Source organism: Lutra lutra, chromosome 4 (assembly GCF_902655055.1).
Source record: "Lutra lutra chromosome 4, mLutLut1.2, whole genome shotgun sequence".
NCBI lineage: Eukaryota > Metazoa > Chordata > Mammalia > Carnivora > Mustelidae > Lutra > Lutra lutra.
The window spans coordinates 190,180,424-190,206,512 of NC_062281.1; the positions used below are offsets into that span (position 1 = coordinate 190,180,424).

A 26,089-nucleotide genomic window follows, 5' to 3' on the forward strand; every position below is an offset into this window, starting at 1 on the left:
AGTGAATCGGAAAGTCGTTTGTAATGACCTTCCTGAGAGGCCCGGGCGCGGGGCATGTTGGAGGCTGGGCGGCCGGGCCGGCTGAGTTATGGCATATTTGTGTTTTTATAGTGCGGAGGGGAGGGGGTGGGGGGGAGGGGGGGAGAAGGTTAAACAGTATTTACAGCTCAGTTGTTTTCAGAGAGGAAAGAGAAATAGAGTTCACGGGAGATGCTGCGGGCAGGCAGGCGGGTGAGCCTGGAGGCTTCCAGGGCGAGGTGGGAGAGGTGGGAGAGGTGGGTCCCGGGTGGGCCGTCCCCCCTCGGGCTGCCTTGTCTGGCCTTGGGGATCCACAGAGGAGGCCAGGGGCGGCCTCTCCCACTCCGCTGCCTGCTGTGGCCCAGCCAGTGGGTCCTTCCAGGTCTGGGGACTCTCGGGGTGATGGCGGTAGGGGCCTCTGTCCAATCTACGTGCACATGCAGCCACACCTAGGGGAGGAAAAAGGTGGGGCGTCCCTGTAGACAGGTGGCTCCGGCCGCTCTCCTAGCCTTGGCACCCTCCGAGGCAGCTGGTCACTCCTTCAGATGGTGCCACCCTGTGTCGGGGGCATGCCCGGCCTCGGGCGCAGCTGGCAAAGACCCGGGACCACAGCGAGCCCCAGCCTCCCTGCTGCTTACCTTGGGCAAGCAAAAGGGGAACGCTCGGCCCTTTGGGTTTGCAGAGGCAGGGGCCACAGAGAGCAGAGGGGACCAAGCGGAGCCCCTCCCCGGCCCTCCAGAGCCACTTCCCCGAGCAGGGCAGCTCCAGCAGTGAGCGCCCGGCCTTGGGGGCCCCATAGAGGCTCCCTGCCCTCGGGCTCTGACTCCCTGTTTGGCTGCAGGAGCCTTGTTTGTGCTCTGTTATCGTGACCACACGCAGCACGGCCAGTTTCCGGGCCGCTCTGCGTGTGCATGTGTGACTTCTAACATGATTGTACAAATACGGAGCCGCCCGAGTGTGCGCGCGTGTGCACAGTGCGTGTGTGTGTGTGTGTGTGTGTGTGTGCCTCGAGCGCGCCCGTGTGTGTGTGTGTGTGTGTGTTTTAAATCTCCCCTGGGTGGTAGCTCTTTTTTTCTCCCCTTCCTGTTTGGCTGTGACCTGGGGGAGATTGATAGCCAGCCCGCGCGGTGGATGCTAACAGTTGCCCTGATTTATAGAGTTACTTACGCTAAGTGAGGCCACTTAGACGCGTCTGGATAGTAAACCTTTTAACTGGACTAAAAAATCATAATAAATAAATAAACAAAGGGGGGCAAGTAGGGCCCGGTGGCCGGAGCCCCCCCAGTTCCCATCTTAACGCTGCTGGGGACCAGCAGGCCTGGCTGAGAGCCCTGGGGAGCAGTGGCTACTGCTCCTGCCCACAAAAGCTAGACGGCCCTTCTGTTCTAAGCTGGGGGTGCACTTCGGCCCAAGAGAGGGGAACACCCTCTCCTAGGGGACAGGTGCCGGCTGGGGGAGGGGGTCACAGCTGGAGAAGATAGAAGATAGGGGAGCGAACTGGGCTGGCAGTGGGGGCAAGGAGAGAGGTGGGAGGGATGGTCAAGGAGCTTGGGGGGAGCAGGGAATGTGACACCTGTCCCTAGGAGGATCTTCTGACTCCCCAGGCTCACTGTCCCTGTGGCACCTGGACCTTCCACCACAGCAGTCGTGCTTGTAATGACGTGAACGTCTGCCCCCTTGTCTAAATTTGGGCTGGCTGTGATGGCAGGAACCAGGACAGTCTTTCTTGCTCACGTCGTGTCCAGAGGATTAAGCCCAGAGCCTGGCCTCTAGAAGGAACTCAGAGGGGTTGTTGAACAAACATAGATGCATCCCCCCCGCAAAACTGGGGCCTGTGGCCCATCAAGTTCAGGTTCTTAGGGATGACAGGGTGGAGGCTCCAACATTGCCACCACCCAGACTGGGAGGCTGTGGGAGGGGTGTGTGGGGTGTTAGACCATGACCAGGGACATCCGAGCCTCGTGGGAGTCCATTTCCAGCACTGACATGGGGGATGGGTACCATGGGCAGTTACCAATCTCACCAGGCTCTGCTTCCTCGTCTGGAAATGGGGACAGGTCAAAAGCCTCATGGGGATGTGGGGGGGTGGGCATCCACTGAAGTGACACTGTGAAGTGCCCGGTGTGGTCTCTGGCATAGGCCGGGTATTCAGAGCTGGTCAGCCGCCCTGTCCCTCCGGGCTGTGGGACAGGGCAGCCACCAGTGGCCTGGCGGTGCCCATGGCCCCTGAGCTGCCTGGCCATGGACAGGTGGGCCCTGGAGCATCCCCACCCCAGGGGACGGGTGCCCAGGCCCTGCCTCCCCACCCGCTGATATACAGCGGGCATTAGGCTGCCCAAAGGGGACACTGCATCCTTAGGAAGAAATATGTCCTCATTTTTCTTAAACACCGTTTCCACTGAGTGAAATGTTTAGAAGGGACGCACAGGGAGAACTTTATTTCCTACCAGGGAGTTCAAAGCCACCAGGCAGAGCCCATAAAGCACCCGGAGCCTGGTAGCTGACAGGCCGCCCAGCCCCGAAACACATTACTCACGAGTGCAGGGGGGGGCGCTGCCAGGCCTGCCCAGCCCCCAGGGACTGCCCCCCCACCCCCGCCCACAGCAGGACAGGCAACTTGGAGACCCAGGCCTTGGGCACAGGGCACTGGAGCTTCTCATCCCCTTGAGCGTGGGCTGCACAGGTCAGGGAAGGGCCTGGCCCCAACCAGGCCAGGGGGTGGAGCTGTCCCAGACACCCCCAACCCCTTAGTCCCGTGAGATGAGGGACCAGGGGCCCAGGTGCAGCTATAGGAGCCCCCTGTCTCCCCCGTAACTGGCAGGAGCCCTGGCCTCCTCAGCCTTTGGAGGGAGTGATGAGATTCCTGCCATAACGGGCCCTTCTCCCGAGGCCCTCCCTTCATTTGATTTCTGAAGCTGGCTGATTTGAATATTTATAAATATCAGTAAATTATTTATTGTAGCAATCTGCTGCACCATTTTACCCATTGCAGTTAACACTTTAGGGGGCTCTGTATTATGGGAACCGGGAGTGGGAGTGAGGAGGAGATGGGGCAGAGAGGCCCAGGACTTCCTACAGCCTACCCAGGAGCCCGAACTGGGGACGTGGTGGTAGTTCCAGCGCCTTGCTGATCCTGGGGCCTTTGTGAGCCCAGGCTCTGGGGTGTCTGCGCGGCTCCAGGATCAGTTGCCTCTTCCATCAAATGGGATGATGGCAGTCCCTGCTTGGCTGGGTCATCGTGAGGCATATGGTGAGATAGTACCCAGAAATGTATGTCCGATTTCTGCCCCCACCTGCCTGCTGCCAGGATCTGCTCAGCTCAGAGGAAAGCGGCTTGCAGGTGGGCTGGTGGAGTTTGGAGCCCTGGGAGGGAAGGGTCAGACACTGGGAGCTGATAGGAAGGTGGTGCTGTTTTTGCTGAGTGGGCAGCCTGTCCCCCACCAGGACCCCAGCCTCTCTGCTCTCCCCTCTCTCTTCTGCGCCGGGTGAGGTTTCCAGGTCTTGGGATCTTGTGCCTCGATGTGCATCACACCTGCTTGCTTGTCCCCACCGGAGCTCAGCAGCCTTCTCTCAGGTCCTTGCTTGCCAGAGCTCTCCCACCTTATAGCCCCATGGCCCTTTCTCGGGGAGAGAGACCACCCAGGGTCCTGAGCTAGCAAGGGGGAGAACCAGGCTATGTCCTGGAGCTGTGCCACCTCCGGAGGCTCACCCCACAGGGCCAGAGCCACCGGGGCCAAGGGTGAGAGTCTGGGAGAGCCGCTGGGCTTGCTACCTATGTGCAGGTCCTGGCCGCCCCTTTGCCCCGGGCCTGACTGGGCCCACCTGAGCTGCCTCACCCCTTGCCTCCTTTCTGGAGTCTGGCCCTGAGTAAGCAGGGCAGGAGTCCCCTCGCCTTCCCACCCTCTGGCCGAAGCCTGCCTCCTGGGCAGTATTGTTCCCAGAGGAAGTGTCCAGTGTAAATAGAGCAGCAGGCAGGCTGGTGGCGGGAAGGAGATGAAAGGGGCAGTGACAGGGCCGGGGACGGATGGCTTCCTCCCATTGAGGCCTGGCCACGGCGTTTATATTTTAGGGAAGAAAGTCGGGGGAATGTTTACATGGACAGGAGCCTGGGGTCAGACCACGAGGGGGGTAGTCTGTATGTCCCAGGGCCCTGCGGGAGGGGGAGGGGAGAAGGGCTCCACGGAGTGGGCCGGAAGGCGGACGGATGGGCAGGCAACTTGGACCTTAGCTCTTTCATACTCCCTACTGCTGCCCTACCCTCTGCCTCCCGCCTTGCTCCCCCGGCCCACATGCCTTCTCCGCCTCTACCCCTGGGGCCAGGAGTAGAGTCAGAGGGAGGGCAACATCTGGAAGGCAGGTGGGCTGGGGCAGAGCGGCAGCTGGAGGGCAGGTGTGGGGGGTGTAGGCGGAGCAAAGAGGCCTGCGGGCTGGGGGTGGGCCCTGGGTGCACAGCTGCCTTGCAGCTGGTGGGGGCCCAGGAGGGAGGGAGCCAGGCACAGGGCCGAGACCAGGGGAGGGTGGGCCCAAGTCCCGGGAGGCTCCAGGATGGGTGGGAGCCCCGGGAGGGGGTGTCACCAGCGGCAAGTGCAGCCCTGGGAGCTTCTGCTTCCCTCTTCCTTGGGATAAATATTTATAGATCCATTTGCTGTCTGCCATATACACTTGGCTGCTTACCTCCTGGTAAAAATAGAGCAGGCTCCCCTGCTCCCCACCCTTCCCTTCCCCAGCAGGGCAGAGGACAGAGGGCCCAGGTGAGGCCCGCTGCCTGTGGGTCTGCTGGAGGAAACTTGGTGTCGTGCAGCCTGGCAGCCAGCCCAGCAGTTAGGTGGGACAGTGTGAATAGGGGACCCATCGCCCCACTTTGAGGAGGAGCCCACGTCAGTGCTTGGAGACTTGGGTGTGGGCAGCACAGACTTGGAGATCTGGGTGAACTTGGGTAGAGTGGGCCCCTGGCCTGGGCAAGGGTGGGGCTCAGCAGAGCCAGGACCCCAGGACTAGGGGTGGAGCAGAGCCTTCTCTGGCAGGGTGCTGCCTGGACGGGGCTAGGTCGCCGGGCCCCTGGGCTTCGTGAGGCCTTGTGCACCGGCGGCCAGCTGCAGGGCAGCTGTGGGGCTGCTGGACATCGTAGGAGCACCCATGCACGCAAGCCGAGTCTCCTCCGACAGGGTCCCTGGGGAGGCCCAGGTGCGGTCATCCTGTCTGAGCATGCCTCTCGGGGGCCTTCCAGGTGTGGGGCTTTTGATCCATTATAGGGGAGCCCCTTCTGCCCACGGACTGGGGAGTAAAGCCCCTGCCCTCACTCAGCCTTTTGACCCCTGTGGGTGGAGACTCAGACAAGCCCACGCAGGGGGGTCCCACCACTGAGAGACCCCAGCAGGGGCCCCCGTGCCCAAAGCCGGTTTGGGCTGAACCTGCGTGTGGGGCCCACCACGGGATCTGGCACACAGCAGGAACTGACTAAATGGATGGATGGAAGGGCAGAGGACAGACAGGCATGCAAGCAGGCATATGTGTGTCCACCCTTGGCCCTCGTGGCAGGTCACAGGCTGTGTGGTGAGGGGACTTGCTGGGCGCTGGACCCCCACCCCGGACCCTGGGCGCCCCTGCTCAGCAGCCGTGACAGAGGTGGCAACACCTCGGGCAGCCTTCATTAGAGTTTCCGTCTTGTGCAGGAGTTCAGCACTGCGCCTGCAGCCTTCGGGCTCCCTGCTGGGGATCTGAGGAACCCAACCTCTTCCAGCTGTGGCTTCTCCAGGCTGGGATGTGGGCTTCCCGGAATCAGCCAGGCCTTGGAGGGCTGCGGGAGCTGGCCGAGGCCGAGCAGGCAGAGTGAGATCCCCGGACAGGGATGAGCCGTTCTCGGAGCGGCTGTGAGGAGCTTTGCCTGGAATGGCCCTCACTGAGGCTTGGGGAAGGGAAATGGCCAGAGAATTCGAGCGGGTCTGTGAAGGGGAGGGGTGAGAGGAAAAACAGAGGTCTTTGGAGGGCCCCGGGTAGCCAGGGACGAAGGAAGAGCTATCAGAGCTCTCCAGTGAGCGGAGGTAGGGGTCCGGGAGAGCCCAGGGCCCAGGTCTGATGGAGGGGCGGCCAGGGATGAGATGCTCAGGTGGGCAAGGGTGCCAGCCCCTTGCAACTGGGACAGGGAAGCAGGAGGTTGGTGCTCGCTGCTCCCGGGCTCTCAGCTGCCTCCTCCCGGCGTGGCAGAGGCTCTCAAGTAGTCAGGCCACTGTCACTTGCCAGTGCTCCCCAGTGACCGGCCCCTCAGCCAGCGTGCGTGCCTCAGTATCCTTGAGTGTCCGAGGACACGTTGTCTCCTCTATCTGGGGTCCTGTCTGGCCTGCCTCTCAGGAGAGGAACTGAGGGCCAAACAGGTGTAGGAAATGCTTCCAGAAACCAGGTGCTGAGGAAAGCCTGCCCCTGGTGTTTGAAGATCGTCCATGTGTATGCTCATTTACAAACAAGCTCTCCTTGAACCACCTGGTCCAGGCCCACCCAGTGCCCAGCTCTGGACACGGAGCACTGGGCGAGCGGGGCCCCTGGGGTTCACGGTCTGGGGAGGGGCCTGAAGCCCCACCATCCAGGCTCAGGGCAGTGCGAGGAAGGCAGGATTGGGAAGACCTAGGGCCTGGGGGCTGCCGGGGGTTGGGGGGCCGAGCCTGGCACGTGCCCGCCTCTGACCTCTCCGTCTGTCCGCAGCTGAAGGCACCCGGTGCACCGACCCGCCCGCAGGCAAGCCCTCGATGGCGGCCAAGCGCAAAGGCGGCCTGAAGCTCAACGCCATCTGCGCCAAGCTGAGCCGCCAGGTGGTTGTGGAGAAGGGGGCGGAGGCGGGTCCCCAGGCTGAGGGCAGCCCGCTGCGGCCGCGGGAGCGCGAGGCCGGCGTGGCCCGGGGCGCCCGCAGCGAGGAAGACAAGAGGCGGGCAGTGATCGAGAAGTGGGTTAATGGCGAGTACAGCGAGGAGCCCGTGCCCGCGCCCAGCCTGGGGCGGATCGGCCGCGAGGGCCTGGAGCTGCCCCCTGAGGGCGTCTACATGGTGCAGCCCCAGGGCTGCAGTGACGAGGAGGACCATGGCGAAGAGCCCTCCAAGGACGGCAGTGGTGTGGCAGAGGAGAAGGAGTCTAGTGGGGCAGCCTCCAAGGACGACAGCAGCCCCAGTGCCAAGCAGGCTTCAGGTAGGTGTCTGAGCCCCGGACAGACAGAAGGATAGATGGATGGCATGACCCTGGAGGGGAAGGAGTGGGGGGTCTGCAGAACCTGCCCGCTCCCCCCACCCATGCTCCCCTTATGGGCACCTCATTCTGCCCCACCAGTTCTCCTGCTGTGGGGGGCCCGGGGCCAAGGTAGTGGCAAGAACAAAGGAGACTTTTGGGGGTGGGAGGGGAGCTTCCCAGTGCGAGCCGGGCTGGGGGCCGCCGTGAGCACAGTGGGTCTGATAGCCGCAGGGATGCGGGATGGAGGACAGACGGTGGGACTCTCTCTCCACACCTGCATCAGAGAAATCTGCCGGGGGCCGGGGGGCAGGGCTGCTCTGCTTCAGGATGGGTCTGCTGTCCCACCCTCCCCTGCCCTCTCCTGGAAGCCTTCCCCTCACCAAGGACACTGGCTGTCCCAGGCAGGACCTCTCAGGGGTGAGGCCCAGGGCAGCAGGATGGCCCCACCCGGCCCAGCCCGAATATCCCATTATACCCACCTGCCTGGGACAAGCTCCCCTGGTTGACTTCCTTCCCCGCACGTGAGATGCCTAAGGCCTGGCTTTGCCTTGCCGTGCCTAAGGCCTTGTCCTCACGACTTGGAGCAGCCAGAGCTCCTTCCCCTCCTGGGAGGGAGGGCCTGCGGTTTCGGGTGGAGGGCCCATGGTCCCCACCACTAGGACGGAACCCCAGGTCTGGGGTTTTTTTCTCCAGCTCCCAGCCTCCTTCTCAGGCCTGTGCTTGGCGCCCCGAGCCTCCCCTGCCTGCTCCCCGATCCCCTTCCCCCTGCAGCGAGGGGCGCATCTCCTCCCTGCGCGGGGAGCCCTGCGCAGCCACATAATTATGCATATAAGATATAAACAGAGCTGTTTAATTATCCTTCGCCACATCAGTGACAGAGTAATTAACAAACATTGCAAGATCAATGAGGAAAAGTGTGACCTTCAGTTTCCTCTGATAGGAAAAGCCCTTGCCGTTCCCAGACACAAGGTGATTGTGCTGAGCCAGAGGAGAGGGAGGGACAGGGACAGGGCCGCCTGTCCCGTCAGGGCCCCAGCCCCTCCCAGGACCAGCTCTGCCCTGACTTCTGCCTTCTCTCCCTGCAAGTGGAGAGCTGGGACCGTAGGAGGCAGGGCTGGAGCTGCCAGTGGCCTCATGATCCAGGCAGGCATCGTTCCTCGGTTAGAGGCCCGGAGGGACTGTAGTCTGACACCTGGGGCAGCCTGCTCAGCCTGGGGCACCAGAGAGAACCAGCTGGAGCCCTAGCCGCCCACCGGGGCTGGGGTGGGCCACCTTCTCTGGGCCTGGGGGCTCAGGAATGCAGGCCTCGGGGCTGCCCTAGACCCTCACCAGGCCCCCTCCCTCCACTAAGCTGTCTGCCCTTCAAAGCCTTCTGTCTCTCTGCCATATATAGTGAGGGCTCAGCTGCCTCCTGCTATTTTTAGCCCCTTTCCCTGGTCCCTGAACCACAGAATCTAGCAGCCAGAGCCCACTCCTCCCAGGCTGGGCCCCCCACCCCACGTAGCCTGAGGTCAGGACAGTGGCCCACTGGCCACCCTGTCCAAGGAACGGCCACCTGTTGGCTCCTGGAGTCACTCTGCCCACCCTGGGCAGGTGCTGCCTGTGACTGTCCTTCTCACACGGACCTGGTAGGCGGGGATGTGGGTTGGATGGGGGTCCCCCATAATCGGCCACCCTGCTGGGGTCCTGGGCCACCTCTTTTGCAGCCACGCCTTCCCCGGCTGTCCCAGTGTCCTGCTGCTGAGTATGCCCGGCCTTGCTGGTTCAGGCGAGAATGGAGAGAACATGTGTGTCCCTGAGGCGGGTGTGGGCCTCACCATTCTAGGTGCACCTGCCCCTGATTCAGACACAGCACGTAGTAGGTGTGGAGTGAGTTTCTGCACGGGATGAGCAGGTCTGGGCATGCCTGGAAGCCACACGTCTGCTGTGGTGGAAGGTCGTGTGTGCAAGGAGGCGGGTCCCCACAGGAAAAACTCCGGCAGAATAGGATCGGCTTGCCTCCACCACCAGGAGACTCGTCCTAGGGAGATGCGTGCAGGATTTGGGGTGGTTTGTATCCACGTGTGTGTGTGTGTGTGTCTGTAGAGCTGGGCAGGTAGCCAGGGACGTGCGTGTGTGTGCGCATGTGCACGTGTGCAGGTGTGTTTGTTCACATCCCTGTGGAGCAGGGCACAAGGACTGGGCACAGGGGGACCCCAGACGCGCTGCAGTGAGCGCTGCTAGGGCTGGCAGGCCCAGCCTCTCAGGCCCGGACTCTCCTCAGGGGACCACCCTCACACGCGAGCAGTGGATGGACAGGGGAGGTGCGTAGGACTCCCCCCATCATAAATCTTCACTGGGGCAAGGAACTCTGAGTGAGTCTGAGTAGACACCTCAGCAGGGCCCTGCCCCCTCCGCCCTGCTGTCTGGGACCCTCCGTCACCGGGGGCCTCTGCGGAGCCAAGAGACCGGCTCGTGGGGAGGCTTGGGGCAAGCTGTCCACCTCCCAGGGATGAGGGGCTGTATGTCCACTTGTGGGGGGCCAGGGAGAGTCCTCCAGGTGGGCTCAGCCAGTCCCACCCCATCCCTGTCCCCAGTGGCTCCTTCAGCTCCTGGGGTCCCTCCTGACTGCCCAGCCACCACCCCACGTTCCTACCTGTCCCCAGCCCTTGTGTCACCCCACCCCAAGGAGTTAGGTTGGGATCTGGCCTTACTTCCAGTAAAGTGACTTCTCTTTCATATTAGGCCAAGGCAAGAGAGAGGAGACATTTATGAAACTTTGTTTAATGTACTGAAAAGCCATCGGCCAGAACATTTAGGAAATTGATTTTCCTGGCATTGATGAACTCGTTTTATTTTACCCCGGTATTAATTACTTTTTTTTTAAACAAATTAATTTAAGAGTCGTAAAACCTAACAAGTGAGCCAAATGTCCATAGATCATGTCGTGCTCCGCCCCCTCCCCACGCCAGCCTCCTCCCTCTGTGGGTGGGGGCTCGTGGGGAGGGGGCACCCCCCCCGCAGCCCTCAGCCACCCTGCTCCCTCCCAGAGGTGACTAGGCTCTCCCTGTGCTACAGGAGAGGCCTCCTCGCTCCGGGACTACGCGGCTTCCACCATGACTGAATTCCTCGGCATGTTCGGCTACGATGACCAGAACACGAGGGATGAGCTGGCCAGGAAGATCAGCTTCGAGAAGCTACAGGCGGGCTCCACCCCTGAGGTGGCCAGCTCCTCCGTGCTGCCTGCTTCCGAGGATGCCCTCAGCAAGCGGGCACGCTTCTCCAAATACGAGGAGTACATCCGCAAGCTCAAGGCCGGCGAGCAGCTCTCCTGGCCGGCCCACAGCACCAAGGCCGAGGAGCGGGCGGGCAAGGAGGGGGCGGGGCCCCTGCCTGGCCTGCGGCTGCCCAGCAGCACAGCCCACCTGGAGACCAAGGCTACCATCCTGCCCCTGCCATCACACAGCAGCGTCCCCATGCAGGGCCTGGTGGCCCGAGCCTCCAAGTACGACTTCTTCATCCAAAAACTGAAGACAGGCGACAACCTGCGGCCCCAGAACGGAAGCACTTACAAGAAGCCATCCAAGTATGACCTGGAGAACGTCAAATACCTCCATCTCTTCAAGCCCGGGGAGGGCAGCCCCGATATGGGCGGGGCTATTGCCTTCAAGACGGGCAAGGTGGGGCGCCCCTCCAAGTACGACGTCCGGGCCATCCAGAAGCCGGGCCCCGCCAAGGTCCCACCCACCCCCAGCCTGGCCCCTGCGCCCCTCCCCAGTGTGCCCAGTGCTCCCAGCGCCCCTGGGCCAGGGCCTGAGCCACCTGCCTCCCTGCCCTTCAACACTCCTGAGTACCTGAAGTCGACCTTCTCCAAAACAGACTCCATCACCACGGGAACCGTCTCCACTGTCAAGTAAGGCACCCCCTGTCCTGAACTTGGGACTAGAGTCGCCGGGAAGGCCACTCTCTGCCTCAGAAGGCCAGCCTTGGGCACACATCCACTCATACGTCAGACGTATCCACCACGCCCAGGTTCTCATACACATGCTTGCACACATGTGTGTGCACACATGCACACTTACATACACACACACGTAATCACTCATGCTCAGTTCATGGGCCAGACATCTCACAGTGTGCATACTTGCTCTCGCATGTGCTCATCCACCAATATGCACACTGGGGACTTCTGTGACCCCCGTTTCCCAGTGACAGGCTTTCTCCGCCTCGGATGCAGCCTCACAGTTGGCTGGGGAAGCCCCAGTCCGGGTTAGGGGTTCTGGGCTCCAAGCTGGTGACCATGGCTCCCAGGCTAGAAGCCTAGGCCCCGGGGAAGGCAGCGAGGGAAGGTACGAGTCTGGGGTGGGGGAGAGCCCACTCTTTGCTAACACCCAGGCCATGGCAAACTGCTCCCTGGATCAGTTGTGTAGGCCGGAGACACCCTCCCCCATGCCGCTGTCCGCCTGGAGACAGACCCCAACCTGGGAGTGATCTAGGGAGCTGCCTTCTGGCCTGGGAGGGGGGCTTCTGACCAGCTAACCACACTTTCTTGGCACTGCTCTCGCCCCTTCCCCTGGGGTCTTCCCAGCATCCTCCTGACTCCAGTGTGCAACAGGGGCCAGGCCCCCGCTTCCAAGGCTTCCTACCCAGCTGGACTCCAGGTCGGGCCCACCACTCAGGTGGAGACCTCCAGCCAGCCAGCTTGGGTGGCCCTGTCTTTGCCACAGTTGGGCTTCTTGAACCTGAGCCAAGGTTCTGCCAAAAGCGCTTTTCAGTCCCACCTTGAGGGCCTCAGAACACAACAGAGCAAGAGAGGGAAGGGTCAGGGCCCCAGGGCAGGGAGCTGCCCCCTAGATGCTCCTGGGGCATGAGGCTACCCCCGCCCACTAATCAGCTGTGCCCTCTGTGTCTCTTGCCAGGAATGGATTGCCCACAGATAAACCAGCTGTCACTGAAGATGTAAACATTTACCAGAAATATATTGCCAGGTAGGCCCCTGGGGAGGAGACGGCCATGGAGAGAAGGTGGGTGGTGCCAGGAACACCTGGGGACTGTGGGACCATAGGTCCATCTGAGTGACAGTGCCAAGGTGCCTGCTGCTTCCCCACTCTTGTGCACTTCTGCCCTCAAATTCCCCTGAGGGACCCTGCCCCATCTCAGAGCCTTTGCCCCTTAATGTGTTCTGGGCTGTATGTCCTCAAGCCCTAGGCAGTGCCACAGTGTCCGAAGGCCACAGGGGAGCCCAGAGCCCCGCAATCGCTTACAGAGTCTTGGGTGGGATACAGACCAGGGCCAAACCCTTGGGGATGAGATGGGGTATGGGCGATGGTCCTCCCTGACCTGGCCTCGGTGTGGTCCCTGAGCCAGGCCCCACCGCCCGACTCCAGACCCGCTCCTGTACATTTCTGAGGCAGTGGGATGGGCAGGTCGAGAACCTTCATCTCGACAGATTTCCCCCAAATCAGGTCCCTCACTGCCAGCAGCGGATGGGGCAGCACATGGCGGGAGCTCTCCCCAGCCTCTGTCTTTCTGCTGATCTGCCCAGTTCTTCCCACCCCTCTCTGTCTTTTCAGCTTCGCTCCGTTCTCTCTATTATTATTATTATCATTATTATTAGGGCCTCAGCAGATGGCCCTTTTGGCAGCTTCAGCGTAAATCTGTATTTGCAAAGCCATTCTCTCCGCATAAGGGGGTCCCCAGCTCTGTCCTGCCGGCTGAGACCCGTCTCCCCCCCTGCTGTCATCACGGGCTCTCCCCCAGAGCGGCCTCCCCAGGGTTCGGGGCCTGGAGAAGGCACGGGGTTTCCCGGGAGGCAGGCCGCAGCCGGGCCGCACGGGGCTCCCGGCTGCCGGGTTGGCTGGAGCGTAGCCTCCCTGCCGCAGGGCGCCGAACAGATGCTGCACTTTAAAAATTCATAACCCTGGGCTGTTTCAAGTGTCAGGAAAGCCTAGGAAAGAGAGAGGCTTTAACACCTCTCAGCAGCCGGGCCCTCCCAGCCTGTATCTGCTGCACCTAGCTGAGCCCTGGGTGGGGGGCCAGCGGTGGCCCCTGCAGGAAAGGCAGTCGGGCCACCATGGGGGCTCCTGCCCTCACCGTCTCCCCACATCCCATCCCATCCCATCCTATCCCAGCCTCTTCCCCTGTCTCTGCTCTGACTTTTGGCCTGCCCTGGCTTCTTCCTTCCCACCTGGGTGCTAGGCTTGTGTGCCTCCCTGGGCCCTCATCCCCAGGGCAGGGGGCAAAGGTATGCTGTTCAGTGGCTCTGGGATTCATAACAGGTGCAGTCATGTCCCCTGCCTTTTTTAGGCCTCTGCCATTTCACCCCTACAGATTACCTCTGCCTCCCACCCCTGCACCCCAATACAGAGCTTCTGAACCCCAGCAGCACTTCCCTGAGGTATAGGCACATATTTTTCTCAGCTTCTCGGGCCGAGAGCCTGGGAAGTGTCCTCCCTAGGGCTGCTGGCCAGAGAGGCCTGAGCCCACCTCGCCTCCTCCCTGCAGGTTCTCGGGCAGTCAGCACTGTGGCCACATCCACTGCGCCTACCAGTACCGAGAGCACTACCATTGCCTGGACCCCGAGTGCAACTACCAGGTAAGGCCTGGTGGGCACCAGCCCTGCCCCCGCATGCCAGCCCCAAGGGGCAGACAAGCTTCTCACAGGTGTGTTGGGGGCGCTGAACCCAAGCAGGCAGAGAACCCAGAAAGCCATCTGATAGGATCCAGAGCCTTCTGCACCCCCGGGACAGTAACAGAAGCCCCCATTCCCTAGGAGCCCACCCTGCCCCAGGGATGGAGCCCGCGGGCTGAGGCCCCTTTTGGGATGCCTCCCAGTATCCTCGTGAAGTCAGGACTCCTGCCCCATCTAACCGATGATCACACTGAGGCCCAGACAGATTGTTGCTTATGGTCAAACCACCTCTGGTCCGTGCAGAGCAGGTCGTCCCCTCTTGCTCACCAGGGGGCCCATAGGCAAAAGTTGTCCTCACCCCCCAGAGCCCCTGCCTGAGGGGTCCAGCCCACTCCGTGCTTTTCCGCTCCTGGGCATGACTGCGGGGAGCCTGGCGGGAGGTCAGGCAGGACAGGGTTAGGGGGTGGGGGCTCCGGAACCACTGGAATGGCTCCGACTGGGTCCCTGGTGCTGGCCTAGAGGCCACGCGGGCTGCCTCTGCCGGAAGCAGGATTGTTCCCTGGGAGAGCTGAGGGACCGCAGTCTGGGCTGTGGGGGCAAGGGTAGGGGCCAGCCCCCACCGGGTGGCCGCCCCGACCCACGTGGCACTGTCCCGCAGAGGTTCACGAGCAAGCAGGACGTGATCCGCCACTACAACATGCACAAAAAGCGCGACAACTCCCTGCAGCATGGCTTCATGCGCTTCAGCCCGCTGGATGACTGCAGCGTCTACTACCACGGCTGCCACCTCAACGGAAAGAGCACCCACTATCACTGCATGCAGGTGCCCATCCTCGGCGGGCTGGGCGGGGCCGGGGGCGGGGCCGGGGTGGGGCCGGACGGGGGCGGGGCCACCCCGTGGCCTTAATTGGTGCGGGCGAAATTCAGGGAGCTGTTTATACAGACCGACATTTTTCAGGCTTTAACACCAAGAGCTGCATCGCAAATGGTTCCCGAGGAGGTTTTTGTTTAATTCTCTGTTTTAATGCCACGCAGAGTCTGGGCTTTTTCAAGGTGTCAGGTCCCGGGCGAGTGGCTGGGGGTTGCACATAGCAGCAGGCGTGCCTCCCCCGGTATTTGTCAGGGGGTTGTTATGGGCTCCGCGGAACAACCTGGGCCAGGAGCAGAGGGGGGCTCGGTCTCCGGGCCCTGAGATGGTGCAGACACTGGCACGGCCCAGCCTTCAAGAGTGCTCGGATTCCACGGGTTTTTACTCAATATGGCAACGTTGCCTGCCTTGGCCCAGCCTGGGTCGGGTGGGGAGGGCCCCGTGCCAGGAACTGTCCACTAATTGAGTCCTTGGGCTGAAGGTGACTGCCAGGCCCCCCAGGTCCAACCCTGCCCAAGGCTAGGGGCTATGGAAAGAGAGGCACCAATGAGGACCCCAAAGTCACCTCTTGCAGGAGGGGACTGCCACACCTCTACCCAGAGAGGGCATAGGAGAGGCCCTGAGGACAAGCCGGCCCTCAGCACAGACAAGGCCTGGAGGGCTGGAGAGGTTGTTAGAGACTCCCCATGGCCCAGGGGGACGTTTACAGGGCCGAAGACCCTGAGCAGGGAGGTCAGTAGCCAACAGCACGGCTGCTCTGGCCTGGGCCCAAGGGCTCCTGGCCTCAGTTGCCCCCACGGCCGTCCTGCCTGCAGGTGGGCTGTAACAAAGTGTATACCAGCACATCAGACGTGATGACCCACGAGAACTTCCACAAGAAGAACACTCAGCTCATCAACGATGGCTTCCAGCGCTTCCGAGCGACGGAGGACTGCGGCACAGCTGACTGCCAGTTCTACGGGCAAAAGACCACCCATTTCCACTGCAGGTGAGTGGGGTGCCAGCCAGGGGGAGGGATGGACCCAGGTCGGTGGGCCTGTGCGGGGCTTGGGGTCCTGCTTCCTCAAGGCAGTGGGCACAGGGACAGGGGTCCTCCCAGAAGCTCCTCCTGGGCTCCCCCTTCCCCGAGGCCCTGCAACAGGCTCCCGACGTCCCGTCCAGGCGCCCTGGCTGCACATTCACCTTCAAGAACAAGTGTGACATCGAGAAGCACAAAAGCTATCACATCAAGGACGATGCGTACGCCAAGGACGGCTTCAAGAAGTTCTACAAGTACGAGGAGTGCAGGTACGAGGGCTGCGTGTACAGCAAGGCCACCAACCACTTCCACTGCATCCGCGCCGGCTGCGGCTTCACCTTCACCTCCACCAGCCAGATGACCTCACACAAGCGCAAGCACGAGCGCAGGCACGTCCGCTCCTCCGGCGCGCTGGGGCTGCCGTCCTCGCTGCTGGGCGCCAAGGACACGGAGCACGAGGAGTCGAGCAACGACGACCTGGTCGACTTCTCGGCCTTGAGCAGCAAGAACTCCAGCCTCAGCGCCTCCCCGACCAGCCAGCAGTCCTCCGCCTCCCTGGCCGCTGCCGCCACTGCCACTGCCGAGGCCGTGCCTGGCGCCACCAAGCCTCCCAACAGCAAGATCTCCGGGCTGCTGTCCCAGGGCCTGCCCGCGTCCATCCCGCTGGCACTGGCCCTCTCCAACTCGGGCCTGCCCACCGCCGCCCCCTACTTCCCCATCCTGCCTGGCCGGAGCGGTGCCTCCCTGCCTGTGGGCACCCCTGGCCTCCTGGGGGCCATGTCATCGGGGGCAGCGGCCTCAGCAGCCGCTGACACACCTGCTCTGGCTGCCTCGGGAGCCGGCGACTCTGCCCCTGCGGCTGCCTCCTCTGTCCCGGTGCCCCCCGCCTCTATCATGGAAAGGATCTCAGCGAGCAAGGGCCTCATCTCACCCATGATGGCCAGGCTGGCCGCTGCTGCCCTCAAGCCCTCTGCCACTTTTGACCCAGGTGAGCAGGCTGGGCCCTGCCCAGGAAGCAGGCGGCTCGCAGGCCCCCGGAGCCCACAGCGTCAGTTTGCGGAGCAGAGTGGGAGTGGGGGTGGAGGCTGGCGAGGGGTCTTTCTACTCCCACACCCACGGTCCCTGCCTGCTCAGACCCCCAACTTGCCTGGTCTCTGCCTCCTACTGTTTATTTGCTCTTGGGGGGGGCCCTCGTTCTGGCCTGCCCACCCCACCCCAGGCAGCTCTGGTCCCTCATCTGTGAAGCAGAGGTGGTTAAGCCTTTGCATCCTGGGGGCAACTGGTCCTTGCCCACTGCTCTGACTTTTCACCTTACCTCATACCACGTCTGGCCACTGATGAGAGCAGTCCAGAGGCCCATGTCTCCCTAGGGCCCCCTCTGTGTCCCTGGAGGGGGCAGGACTTCAGGGGTAGCCAGTGGGGTGGCCAGACTTCAGGGATCCTTGGGATTCACTCTTGGCCAGCCCCTCGAGGCCAAGGACATCTTGCCAGTCTCTCCCCGTCAGGCGGTGCCATCTGGTAGAACTTTCTGCGGCTATGGAAAACGTTCTGTTCTGCGCTGTCCCGTATGCAGTCGCTAGTCACAGGTGGCTGTTGAGTGCTTGAGGTTGGCTGTGTGGCCAGGGAACTGGATTTCTACTGGAATTAGTTTAACTGAGTCATGCCTGGCCAGTGGCTGCCACGTGGGACAACACAGCCGGAGGCTCCTGGTGACACCTCCGCCCTCCCTCTGGCTTGCTGTGAGGCGTGGTTCTCCTCTCTCACATTTTTACTCTTTGTAAACGTCTTCCATGTCTCTGGAGCTCTTTGGCTTTTCTGTTTACCTGGCTCCTGTCCCCTGTCGCCCCCAGCCTCCCTTTGGCACTTGGCTGACAGAAGTCAGCTGCCACTCCATCCACTCACTCAACAACCACTGTGCTTGCCGGGGGCCACACACCTGGCCAGTGCTGGGGCACAGCAGGGACCCAGAGTCCTGCCTTGTGGAGCTGAAGGACCAGTGGGGATAGTCTGCTCACGGGCACTGGACTTGGACCTCCATGGGCCAGCTCCTGAGCCCTAGGGCCCTGCTCCTCCGTGAGAGCCTCCCGAGACCCCCCAAACCCTAAAGACCCTGCGGCCTATCCCAGGGATCTGCCCAGACCTCCCGGAAGGCCAGCCAGTACTGGGCGACGGGGCCAGGCAATGTCCTGGGGAACCTTGAGCAAGTGACTTTGGGGACCTCCCGGCATGTGGATGCTGAGTTCCAAAAACTCGTCTGTCCCCTGTGGGACGCTCCTGTCAGCTGGAAGTGGAGTGACCCACCTTTCGTTCCAGGTGTGGGAGGGACAGCAGGACCACCCTGGGGGCGAGCCCCTCTGGCCAGCTGCCTGCCGGCTGGGGTGGGACCCACTTCAGGGCCACACGGGGCTCCGTGGCCAGACTGGCAAATTCTTCCTTTTCATTAGAAAAATCTCCTTCCCCCAAAACAAAGGTCAAGGGAAGGGGAGGGGGCCCGTTTTCCTTGATTTTTTAATAAAATGCCACTTCCTGCCTGTGAACCAGCCCTCTGTGAGCCTCAGTGCCTTGGGGCAAAGTAATATTTGAGCCACTTGGGGATTGTGGAGAAGGACTCAGTGGACACGTTCCCATCAGCAATTTCTTCTGCTCAGCCTTTCCCCCAAGGGCTGCACCCCGCCAGCTCCCACCTAGCCCCGGTGCAGCCCAGCCCGGCCGGGGTGGGCTTCCTCTCCCTGCCCCGGACAGCTTGACGGCCGAGGTCACGTAGTTTGAACCACTCTGATTGGCTGTCCGCTTCCATATCCCTGACAGGGCAGAGGCCCCTCCTAGGCATGCTCGGTGGAAGGCAGGGCCGTCGCCCCGGCAACAGTGGGACAGGGACCACAGAGGGGGCGCAGCTCCCAGTCTAGATCTGCCACTTTGCCTCAGCATTAACAGAGTCTTTAATAAAAGCCTAAGCGGCAGCCCCACAAATTGACTATGACAGTCGGTGGAGAAAATGAAGGGCCCCCACCCCCGTGCCAGCCCCCTCCCCAGCCTCCCGCCCTTCTCCTCCAGGAGGCCCTGAGCCAGGACAACTTTGACATAATTTTGCAATAATTATCACTTGAAGAATTGCCACACAGGGGTAAGCGTCACAAGCGATCATGTCCGTAGAGAGAACCGCTGACCAGCAGCCAGGGCTCCCCCACGGCCCCAGCCCGCCCAGCCCACTGTCCTCCCTGCCCGGCAGGCTGGGGGGTGCAGGTTTATGCCCAGAGGAAGCCCTCAGCCCCTCTAACACCATCTTCCTTCCCCTCCCCTGTAGGAAGCGGGCAGCAGGCCACCCCCGCCAGGTTCCCCCCGGCCCCGGGGAAGCAGGAGCCTGGTGAGAACGCTGGTGCCCCGGTTCCCCACGAGGTCTCCCAGGACCGCAGTTTAGACCTGACTGTGAAGGAGCCCAGGTGAGGCCTCCCAGCTCTGCTCCAGGCGACAGGCTCTGGGACAGCACCCCTGGAGGCAGAGCCCACAGAGGCCAGCCAGTGACCCCTCTTAGCGGGAGTCATCCTCCTGCCCAGGCAGATGGAGCCTGGTGAGGGGTGGGGTGGGGGCCAGGGCCCAAGGAGTGGACTGGGAAGGGTGAGTGTGTGTGCTACGGCCCGCGTACATCCAAGCTAAAGCCCCTTGGTCTGTATGTTCCAGTAATGAATCAAATGGCCACGCAGTCCCGGCAAATTCATCTCTTTTATCCTCGCTTATGAATAAGGTAAGGACCATCCATCACACGCCCCCCGTCCCCCACCCAGAGAAATTAAAGCTACGCTGGGGGGTGGGGGGGATGTGTTTGTTTTTTAATGTTTTGCCTCTAATAAGATGAGTTTGTACCATTTAAATTTTGAGGCCATTTTTCATCGGATATAATTTCAGAGCCACTGCTTACAAATTAATTTAATGAACTGGCTGGAGAAATATATTCCAGCCTCTGACACCCTTTTTTTCCCTTCAGATGGAGGGCTCCAAAAGCTTTTCCAGAGCCCTCTAACTTCTTCTGCTCTCAGTTATTAATTTTATTTATTTATTTTATATATTTTTTGTTTGTTTAAAAAGAGGTGGGGGAGGGGCCCTAAAGTGGGAGCAAAGCATCAATTTCCACTTTTCGGGTTGAGTAATGGTCTCGGACGCCTTCCGCAGAGGTCGCTCCAGAATATTTATTTTAAATAATGCAGGGTCTTTGTAAATTATACATCATCTCAAATATATTTTCCCCCTTCACATGATAAATTTGACTACAGCAAGATTAATTTGGTTACCGCACACAAGTGACTGCTGAAGGAGCCGGGCCCAGGCCGGACCTCACGGACGGGGGTCCCGGCTGGGCCCTTGGCAGGAAAGGAGCCCCTTGCCACCCTCTGCCCTCCGCCCCAGGCCCATGCCCTCCGCCTTCCCTCCCTCCCTCCCTCCCTCCCTCCCAGCTCTCTTGCTCTCCTTTTCCCTTCTCAGGTCACTGCCCCCTGCACCCTGGTTCTTTCCTGTCAGGGCCCCACGCCTCATGTGGGTCGAGCCTTTACACGCCCCCCCACTTCCCCTCCGAGCCCAGCAGCAGTGAGCCATCTTGATCTCACCCTGTGAGCCTCCCTCCCTCCCTCCCTCCCTCTCTGCTCCTCCTTTGTGTGCCTTCTCTTGTTCTCAAGGAATTCATAGGGGCTCCCCCCCTCCTCCTGCACTTCTTTTGAAAACCTGGCAGGAAAATAACCAGGGAGCCACAAAGTCTGGGAAAAGCTAGGCTGGAGTGTGTGCCCGGAGTCTTGGCCTTACTTGAGTGATGGATCGTAGCACCCCGGGGCTTGTGTGGAGGAGTCCGGACATCTCCATGGGGCCAGGGTAGTGCTGCACGTTGCCTGCAGCGACCTCCATTCAGAGCAGGCTTGGCTGTGGCCAGGTCTCCGCTCCTCTCCGTGGCTCTGGTCCGTTGCGAGAGGTCCGAGGGGCCCAGAGCTCCTCCTGCTCCCAGGGCGGCCACGTTTGTGTCCTGAGGAGGTCCCCAGCCTCAAGCACAGCCCCTGTGCCCTTCGCAGATGTCTCAGGGCAACCCCAACCTCGGCAGCCTGTTGAACATCAAGACGGAAGCAGAGGGCAGTGCCGCCATGGAGTCCTCGCCCTTCCTGGGCAAGGCTGTGAAGGCGCTGGTTCAGGAGAAGCTGTCCGAGCCCTGGAAGGTGTACCTTCGAAGGTGAGGGGTTTCCTGGCAGAGCAAAGGCTCAGGGAGGGCCACGCCCACCCTTCGTGGTGGCCAGTGCCCCCAGGGTCCCCTCTGACCAGCGGTTCCTCCGCCAGGTTTGGCACCAAGGACTTCTGTGACGCCCAGTGTGACTTCCTGCACAAGGCCCACTTCCACTGCGTGGTGGAGGAGTGCGGCGCGCTTTTCAGCACCCTGGACGGGGCCATCAAGCACGCCAAGTGAGTGGGGGTCCCCAGGGCCCATGGCAACCCAGCCTCATTCATCCCAGCCAGACTCCAGGCTGGGTGTGGCTGGGGGCTGCACGGGCCTCTAGCTGCCCTGTGTGCCGCTCCCACCAGACCTCAGAAGCTGAGCTGGCTTCTTAGAAGGTAATGCCTGAGAAAAAGGCGGACTTTCCCTCCCTTCCACCAGTTCAACTCCCAGCAGGGGCCTCTGAGTCCGCCCAGGCCCTACTTAGAGACCTGGAGCAGGGTCTGCTTCAGCCCCCCACCCAGTGCAGCCCGACCACAGATGTTTCCTGCAGAGTTAGCCAGAGAGACCCTGCTCTGACCAGTCAGGGACCCGGAGTGAAGATCTTTCTAAGCCCCAGTTGTAGATTTGTAGATTCTCTTTGACCTAAAGATAATGAAATTAATTTGTAAACCCACTGAGCTGAAAAGCAGCAGTCCAGCCGCCCAGCATAACTGAACCCAGAACTTGTGGACATTTCAAACAGACCGAGGCTGTGGGGCCCTCCTTGGGCTCTGCTCCCTCTTAGGCAGCCCCAGATGCTCGTCTGCAGATGAGCCAGCTTCGCCAAAGGCTGCGACCCGCCTTTAATTCTCAGAGCAGATTCTGGAAGCATGGACTTTGTGCACCAGGGCCTGGTGTCCCTCTCCCCTGCCCCACTCCGTGTAGGGAGGAGCTAGGGACAGCCACAGCAGGAAGGTCACAGGTAGGAGGGTACAGTTACGGCAGAGCCAGGAGCCCAAGTTCAGGCCCAGAGGATACAACCACTTGTTGTCCGTTCTTCCTTCCTGGTAGGATCACGCCTAGGGTTGGAGACTTGGCAGGGGGACACTGGGCCTCAAGGTTTGTAATGAGATCAGACCCCAGGAAAGGCTAGCTGCTCAGGGCCCTTGTCACTCCCCACCTGAGACGTGGCTCCGGCCTATTGCAGCTTCCACTTCCGGACGGAGGGAGGAGCAGTGAAGGGAAACACGGAGACCTCCTTCCCCACCTCGGCTGCTGAGACCAAACCTGCCTTGGCCCCGTCATCCCCTCCAGCGCCTCCTGTCACCACAGCCACAGTATCCTCCCTGGAGGGTCCCACTCCCAGCCCGGCTGCCGTGCCCTCCACCCCCACGCTGCTCGCCTGGAAGCAGCTGGCTTCCACCATCCCCCAGATGCCTCAGATTCCAGCGTCAGTGCCTCACCTGCCCACTTCGCCCTTGGCAACGACTTCTCTAGAAAACGCCAAGCCCCAGGTCAAACCCGGATTCCTCCAGTTCCAGGAGAAGTGAGTCCCTCGATGAGCCGGGAGTCCCGCGTCCCCCGCATGTCTCGGGAGTAGGTGCTAGCAAGGGCAGCCGAGGAGGCCCAACTCCTCACCCTGCACTTAGCCCTGGCTGTTCCCAGCCTCTCTGGGACACCGTCACTGGGCAATGTCCTTCTAGCCAAAGATGCTGCTGCTCGGACCTCCCCGCATTGTTCCCAGAGCAGCCAGCTGGGGTGGGGGGAGATGGTGGTGGTCGTGGCCGCTGTTCCAGAGGGGCAGTGTTGACACTGCGAGGACCAGCTTAGGTGGGCTGGGAGTGGTAGTCCTTGCCTCGCAAGGAGGGCTGCGTCTTGCCCTGGGCCTCCTTGCTGGTCTCTGTGGCTCGTGTTCATGGGCAACCCTTTGCAGAACAAGAGAAGTCACGGGTGGGGGCAAGGGGGCTAGGCGCCCCCCCCCGGACCCACGCCCATCTGCATGATGGCCTGAGTTCTCAGGGGCGAAAGGGCCCCTCCTCACTGGATGGTGGTGGTGCCTTGTGGCGAGAACGGTGACTCTGTATTGTTACGTGTGCGGTTTCCTGTTCTCAATAAAAGTAATAAATTGGATGTGAACAACACACGGCCTGAGTGGCAGCTGTCCTCCCTCTCTGAGCACCTGGGGCTGGGCTATGGCATGGAAGGGGACCTGCACTCCTCTCCGTTCCTCCCCGGGCTTCCTTTCCTCCATGCCGCCTCCCCTCAGCGGCAGCCCTCTTAGTTTCCACAGTGTGGTCAGGTGCCCACCCCGGGGCCACTGTGGGGCCAGCCATGCTGGGGGCCAGGGTGGAAGGCCAGTGTACAGCGTCCTCCCCACCTGTCTGCCCGCCCATGGGGCAGGCCGTGGGGCAGGGCTGCTGCTCCTGGGGACGGCCAGCACGGGGGCTTGGCCCAGCACCGCTCTGCTTCTCGAGCTCTACCACTCAGCCGGCCTGTGAGGTCCTCTGAGTGGATGGGAACCCCACACCCTGGGCCAACTCTGGGGGGCCCCTGGCAGCCGTGCGCCTTGGCAGGACCCAACACAGGCACACATTCCCAATGGCCAGGGCCCCGTGGTAGCTGAGCTTCCTGGTAGGGCTGCCCACCCATCTGCACCCTGTCAGTCAGCCACACCCAGGGCAGTGCCCGTGCCAGGCCAGCCAGGCCCTCCCTGGCCCCCCGCCAGGGCTGGCAGCACCATCTCTCATTTTCACATCCAAGAGGTTACTGCAGCCGTCCTTATCTATAATCCTGAGATGTGGCCATGGAAACTACGTGTCCCAGCATGCAATGCTTTGGGCAGCCTGCACAGTGCAATCCTTACTGCCCCATCCAGTCCAAAAAGCAGGCGGGAGTGCATGCTGGGATCTGTAGTCTCCTCTGGCCAAAGCCACTTGCTGCTCAGAAGGGCAGCCCAGGGGCCATTCCTCTGGGCTGCGCCACGGGGGATGAGGGAGCAAAACCCCAACACGACAAATGTCAGGATGTCAGAAGGGAGGGCCCTGGCAATGCCAGTGACCTTCTGGGCTGTGGTTTCATTCCAGCGACCCTTGCCTCACGACGGACTGCAAGTACGCCAACAAGTTCCACTTCCACTGTCTCTTTGGGAACTGCAAGTACGTGTGTAAAACCTCCGGCAAGGCCGAGTCGCACTGCCTGGACCACATCAACCCCAGCAACAACCTGGTGAACGTGCGAGACCAGTTCGCATACTACTCCCTGCAGTGTCTCTGCCCCAACCAGGTTAGCATGGGAGCGGGGGAGGGCCAGGGCCGGGGCAGGGCCTGGGACCAGCTCCGCCCGGCAGGGGTTCCTGCCTTACGCCCTCCGCCCTGGAAAGGGCGGCGATGGGCCTTGGGCTTTTGGAGGCACCTGGGCAGGGGTCCCAACAGGGGCTCTGTTGGTGGGGGTCGTCATGTCATTCTAGCCCTCGGTGGGGACCTCATGCTGGACCACTGCTCTATGCCTGACATCATTCCACCCACTCTGGAACTGTGCTCCCTCTCCCCAGATGCCTAGCCCACTGGACAGCTAGAGATTGAACTGTCCATGCCCCAGGCAGGAAGGGCAGATCAAGTTCACCTTCATAAAGGCCTACCCTGAGACTAGTAGGGGTGTGTCAGAACGCCTTGAGGAGGAGTCTGATCCCAGAGCTGAGTGATGCGGGGAAGAGCACGGGGATAGATTAGTGATGTCTGCTCCGGGTGTGAGATCAGTAGCAGTGGGCAAATCACCAGGTCGATGTTTCAGTCAAATGACAAAAGGGACATACTGCTTTTGGACTCGTGAAAAGCCTGTACCTGATCATGTTTCCTGATTCTGAGCACAGAGGAGGGCCTGCCATGGCCCAGAGGCGGGGGCCAGGTGGGAGCTCACAGAGGCCACTGGCCTGCTCCTGACCCCCACCCCTCCGCCCCTTCCTGCAGCACTGCGAGTTCCGGATGCGCGGACACTACCACTGCCTCCGGACCGGCTGCTACTTCGTGACCAACATCACCACCAAGTTGCCATGGCACATAAAGAAGCATGAGAAGGCCGAGCGGCGGGCGGCCAACGGGTTTAAGTACTTCACCAAGCGCGAAGAGTGTGGCAGGCTAGGTACGGGCAGCTGGGACTGGGGCGGCAGATTGCAGCAGGTGGCGGAGTGCAGCTCTGGCCCCTTCTCCCGGTACCCACCTCTCCTCCCTGCCTCTCAGGCTCTGCGGTTCGTTAACGTCCCAGATCTCACAGGCTGGGCATTGTCACATGGGGAAAACCGTCCAAACAAAGAGCCCTGGAATCGGGGCGAGGGTGACTTGGAGTGCCCCAGCCACCCCCCACATCCCCCGGGGAAAACGCCACATGGGCAGAGTCAGGCCCTGAACCTGCTGCTCTTTCCTTTTCCCTTGAGGCCGTGCGGGTAACGTAGGAGTTCCTAAAGTGGCCCGCCCTGGGATCTCTTTCCCGGGCTTGCACTACAAGGGCTTTGTCCAGAGCGGACCCTGCTTTGTCTGCTCCCGTGGTCGTGTAGCACGTGTCATCGAGGGACGGCTGTGTGTGGAGCGCACTGTTGCAGGAGGTGGCAGGGCTGGTGGCAGTCAGGGTTTGGAATGTCTGCTCTGGCCAGCACCGTGCTTGGTCGGGGGGAGCTGGTGGGACAAGCAGAGGCACTGTGGGTCAGCCCAGAGTGTCTGCGACCTGGGCGACCCAGAGGGAGGTGGCCGTAGTGTCGGGAAGGAGACCACATGTGCCCTGAGCTTCTCAGCAGATGCCGGGGAACGGAGTCCGCTTTGAGAGCTGGGCCCTCAGCTGGAAAGCCGGCCACAGCCCCCGGCCAGGGCCCCTGAGTGGGGGTGTCTTTTGGGCTCCGCCATGAGCGGGCAGAGGCCAAGCCCACCCATCTGCCTCGGGATAGAGCCGTGTGTTCCCAGGCCTGCTGAGGGCGGCAGGAATCTGCCAGGAACAAACTGGAACCTGGAAGGCAGGTGGCCGTGAGGTAGGCAAGCAGACCTCTGGGCTGCGGGCTGGACCCGCTGGGACTCAGGTGGCCAGAGCCGAGGTGGGGCCGCTGCCTCTGCTGACTGCCCCTTCCAGAGGGAGAGGGTGAGACGCCTGGGGCGGCTGCCAGAGAAAGGCCGGAAACAAACTTTTCTTTCAAGCATTAATTCAAGAAGAATT

General features: G+C 61.6%; 1 protein-coding gene across 3 annotated transcripts in view; it reads left to right on the plus strand.

Moving 5' to 3' along the window:
- CASZ1 (castor zinc finger 1) overlaps window positions 1–26,089 on the plus strand; it is a 145,600-nt gene that overhangs the window by 113,266 nt on the left and 6,245 nt on the right. For all 3 annotated transcript variants that reach the window (XM_047724984.1, XM_047724983.1, XM_047724985.1), the window contains 14 exons: window positions 6,715–7,191; window positions 10,288–11,122; window positions 12,129–12,197; window positions 13,714–13,804; window positions 14,499–14,663; window positions 15,524–15,696; window positions 15,870–16,714; window positions 19,031–19,166; window positions 19,405–19,468; window positions 20,778–20,932; window positions 21,037–21,159; window positions 22,101–22,439; window positions 23,977–24,175; window positions 24,859–25,030. In XM_047724984.1, coding sequence (XP_047580940.1) covers window positions 6,715–7,191; window positions 10,288–11,122; window positions 12,129–12,197; window positions 13,714–13,804; window positions 14,499–14,663; window positions 15,524–15,696; window positions 15,870–16,714; window positions 19,031–19,166; window positions 19,405–19,468; window positions 20,778–20,932; window positions 21,037–21,159; window positions 22,101–22,439; window positions 23,977–24,175; window positions 24,859–25,030 — 3,843 coding nt within the window. The remainder of the gene's footprint in view (window positions 1–6,714; window positions 7,192–10,287; window positions 11,123–12,128; window positions 12,198–13,713; window positions 13,805–14,498; window positions 14,664–15,523; window positions 15,697–15,869; window positions 16,715–19,030; window positions 19,167–19,404; window positions 19,469–20,777; window positions 20,933–21,036; window positions 21,160–22,100; window positions 22,440–23,976; window positions 24,176–24,858; window positions 25,031–26,089) is intronic.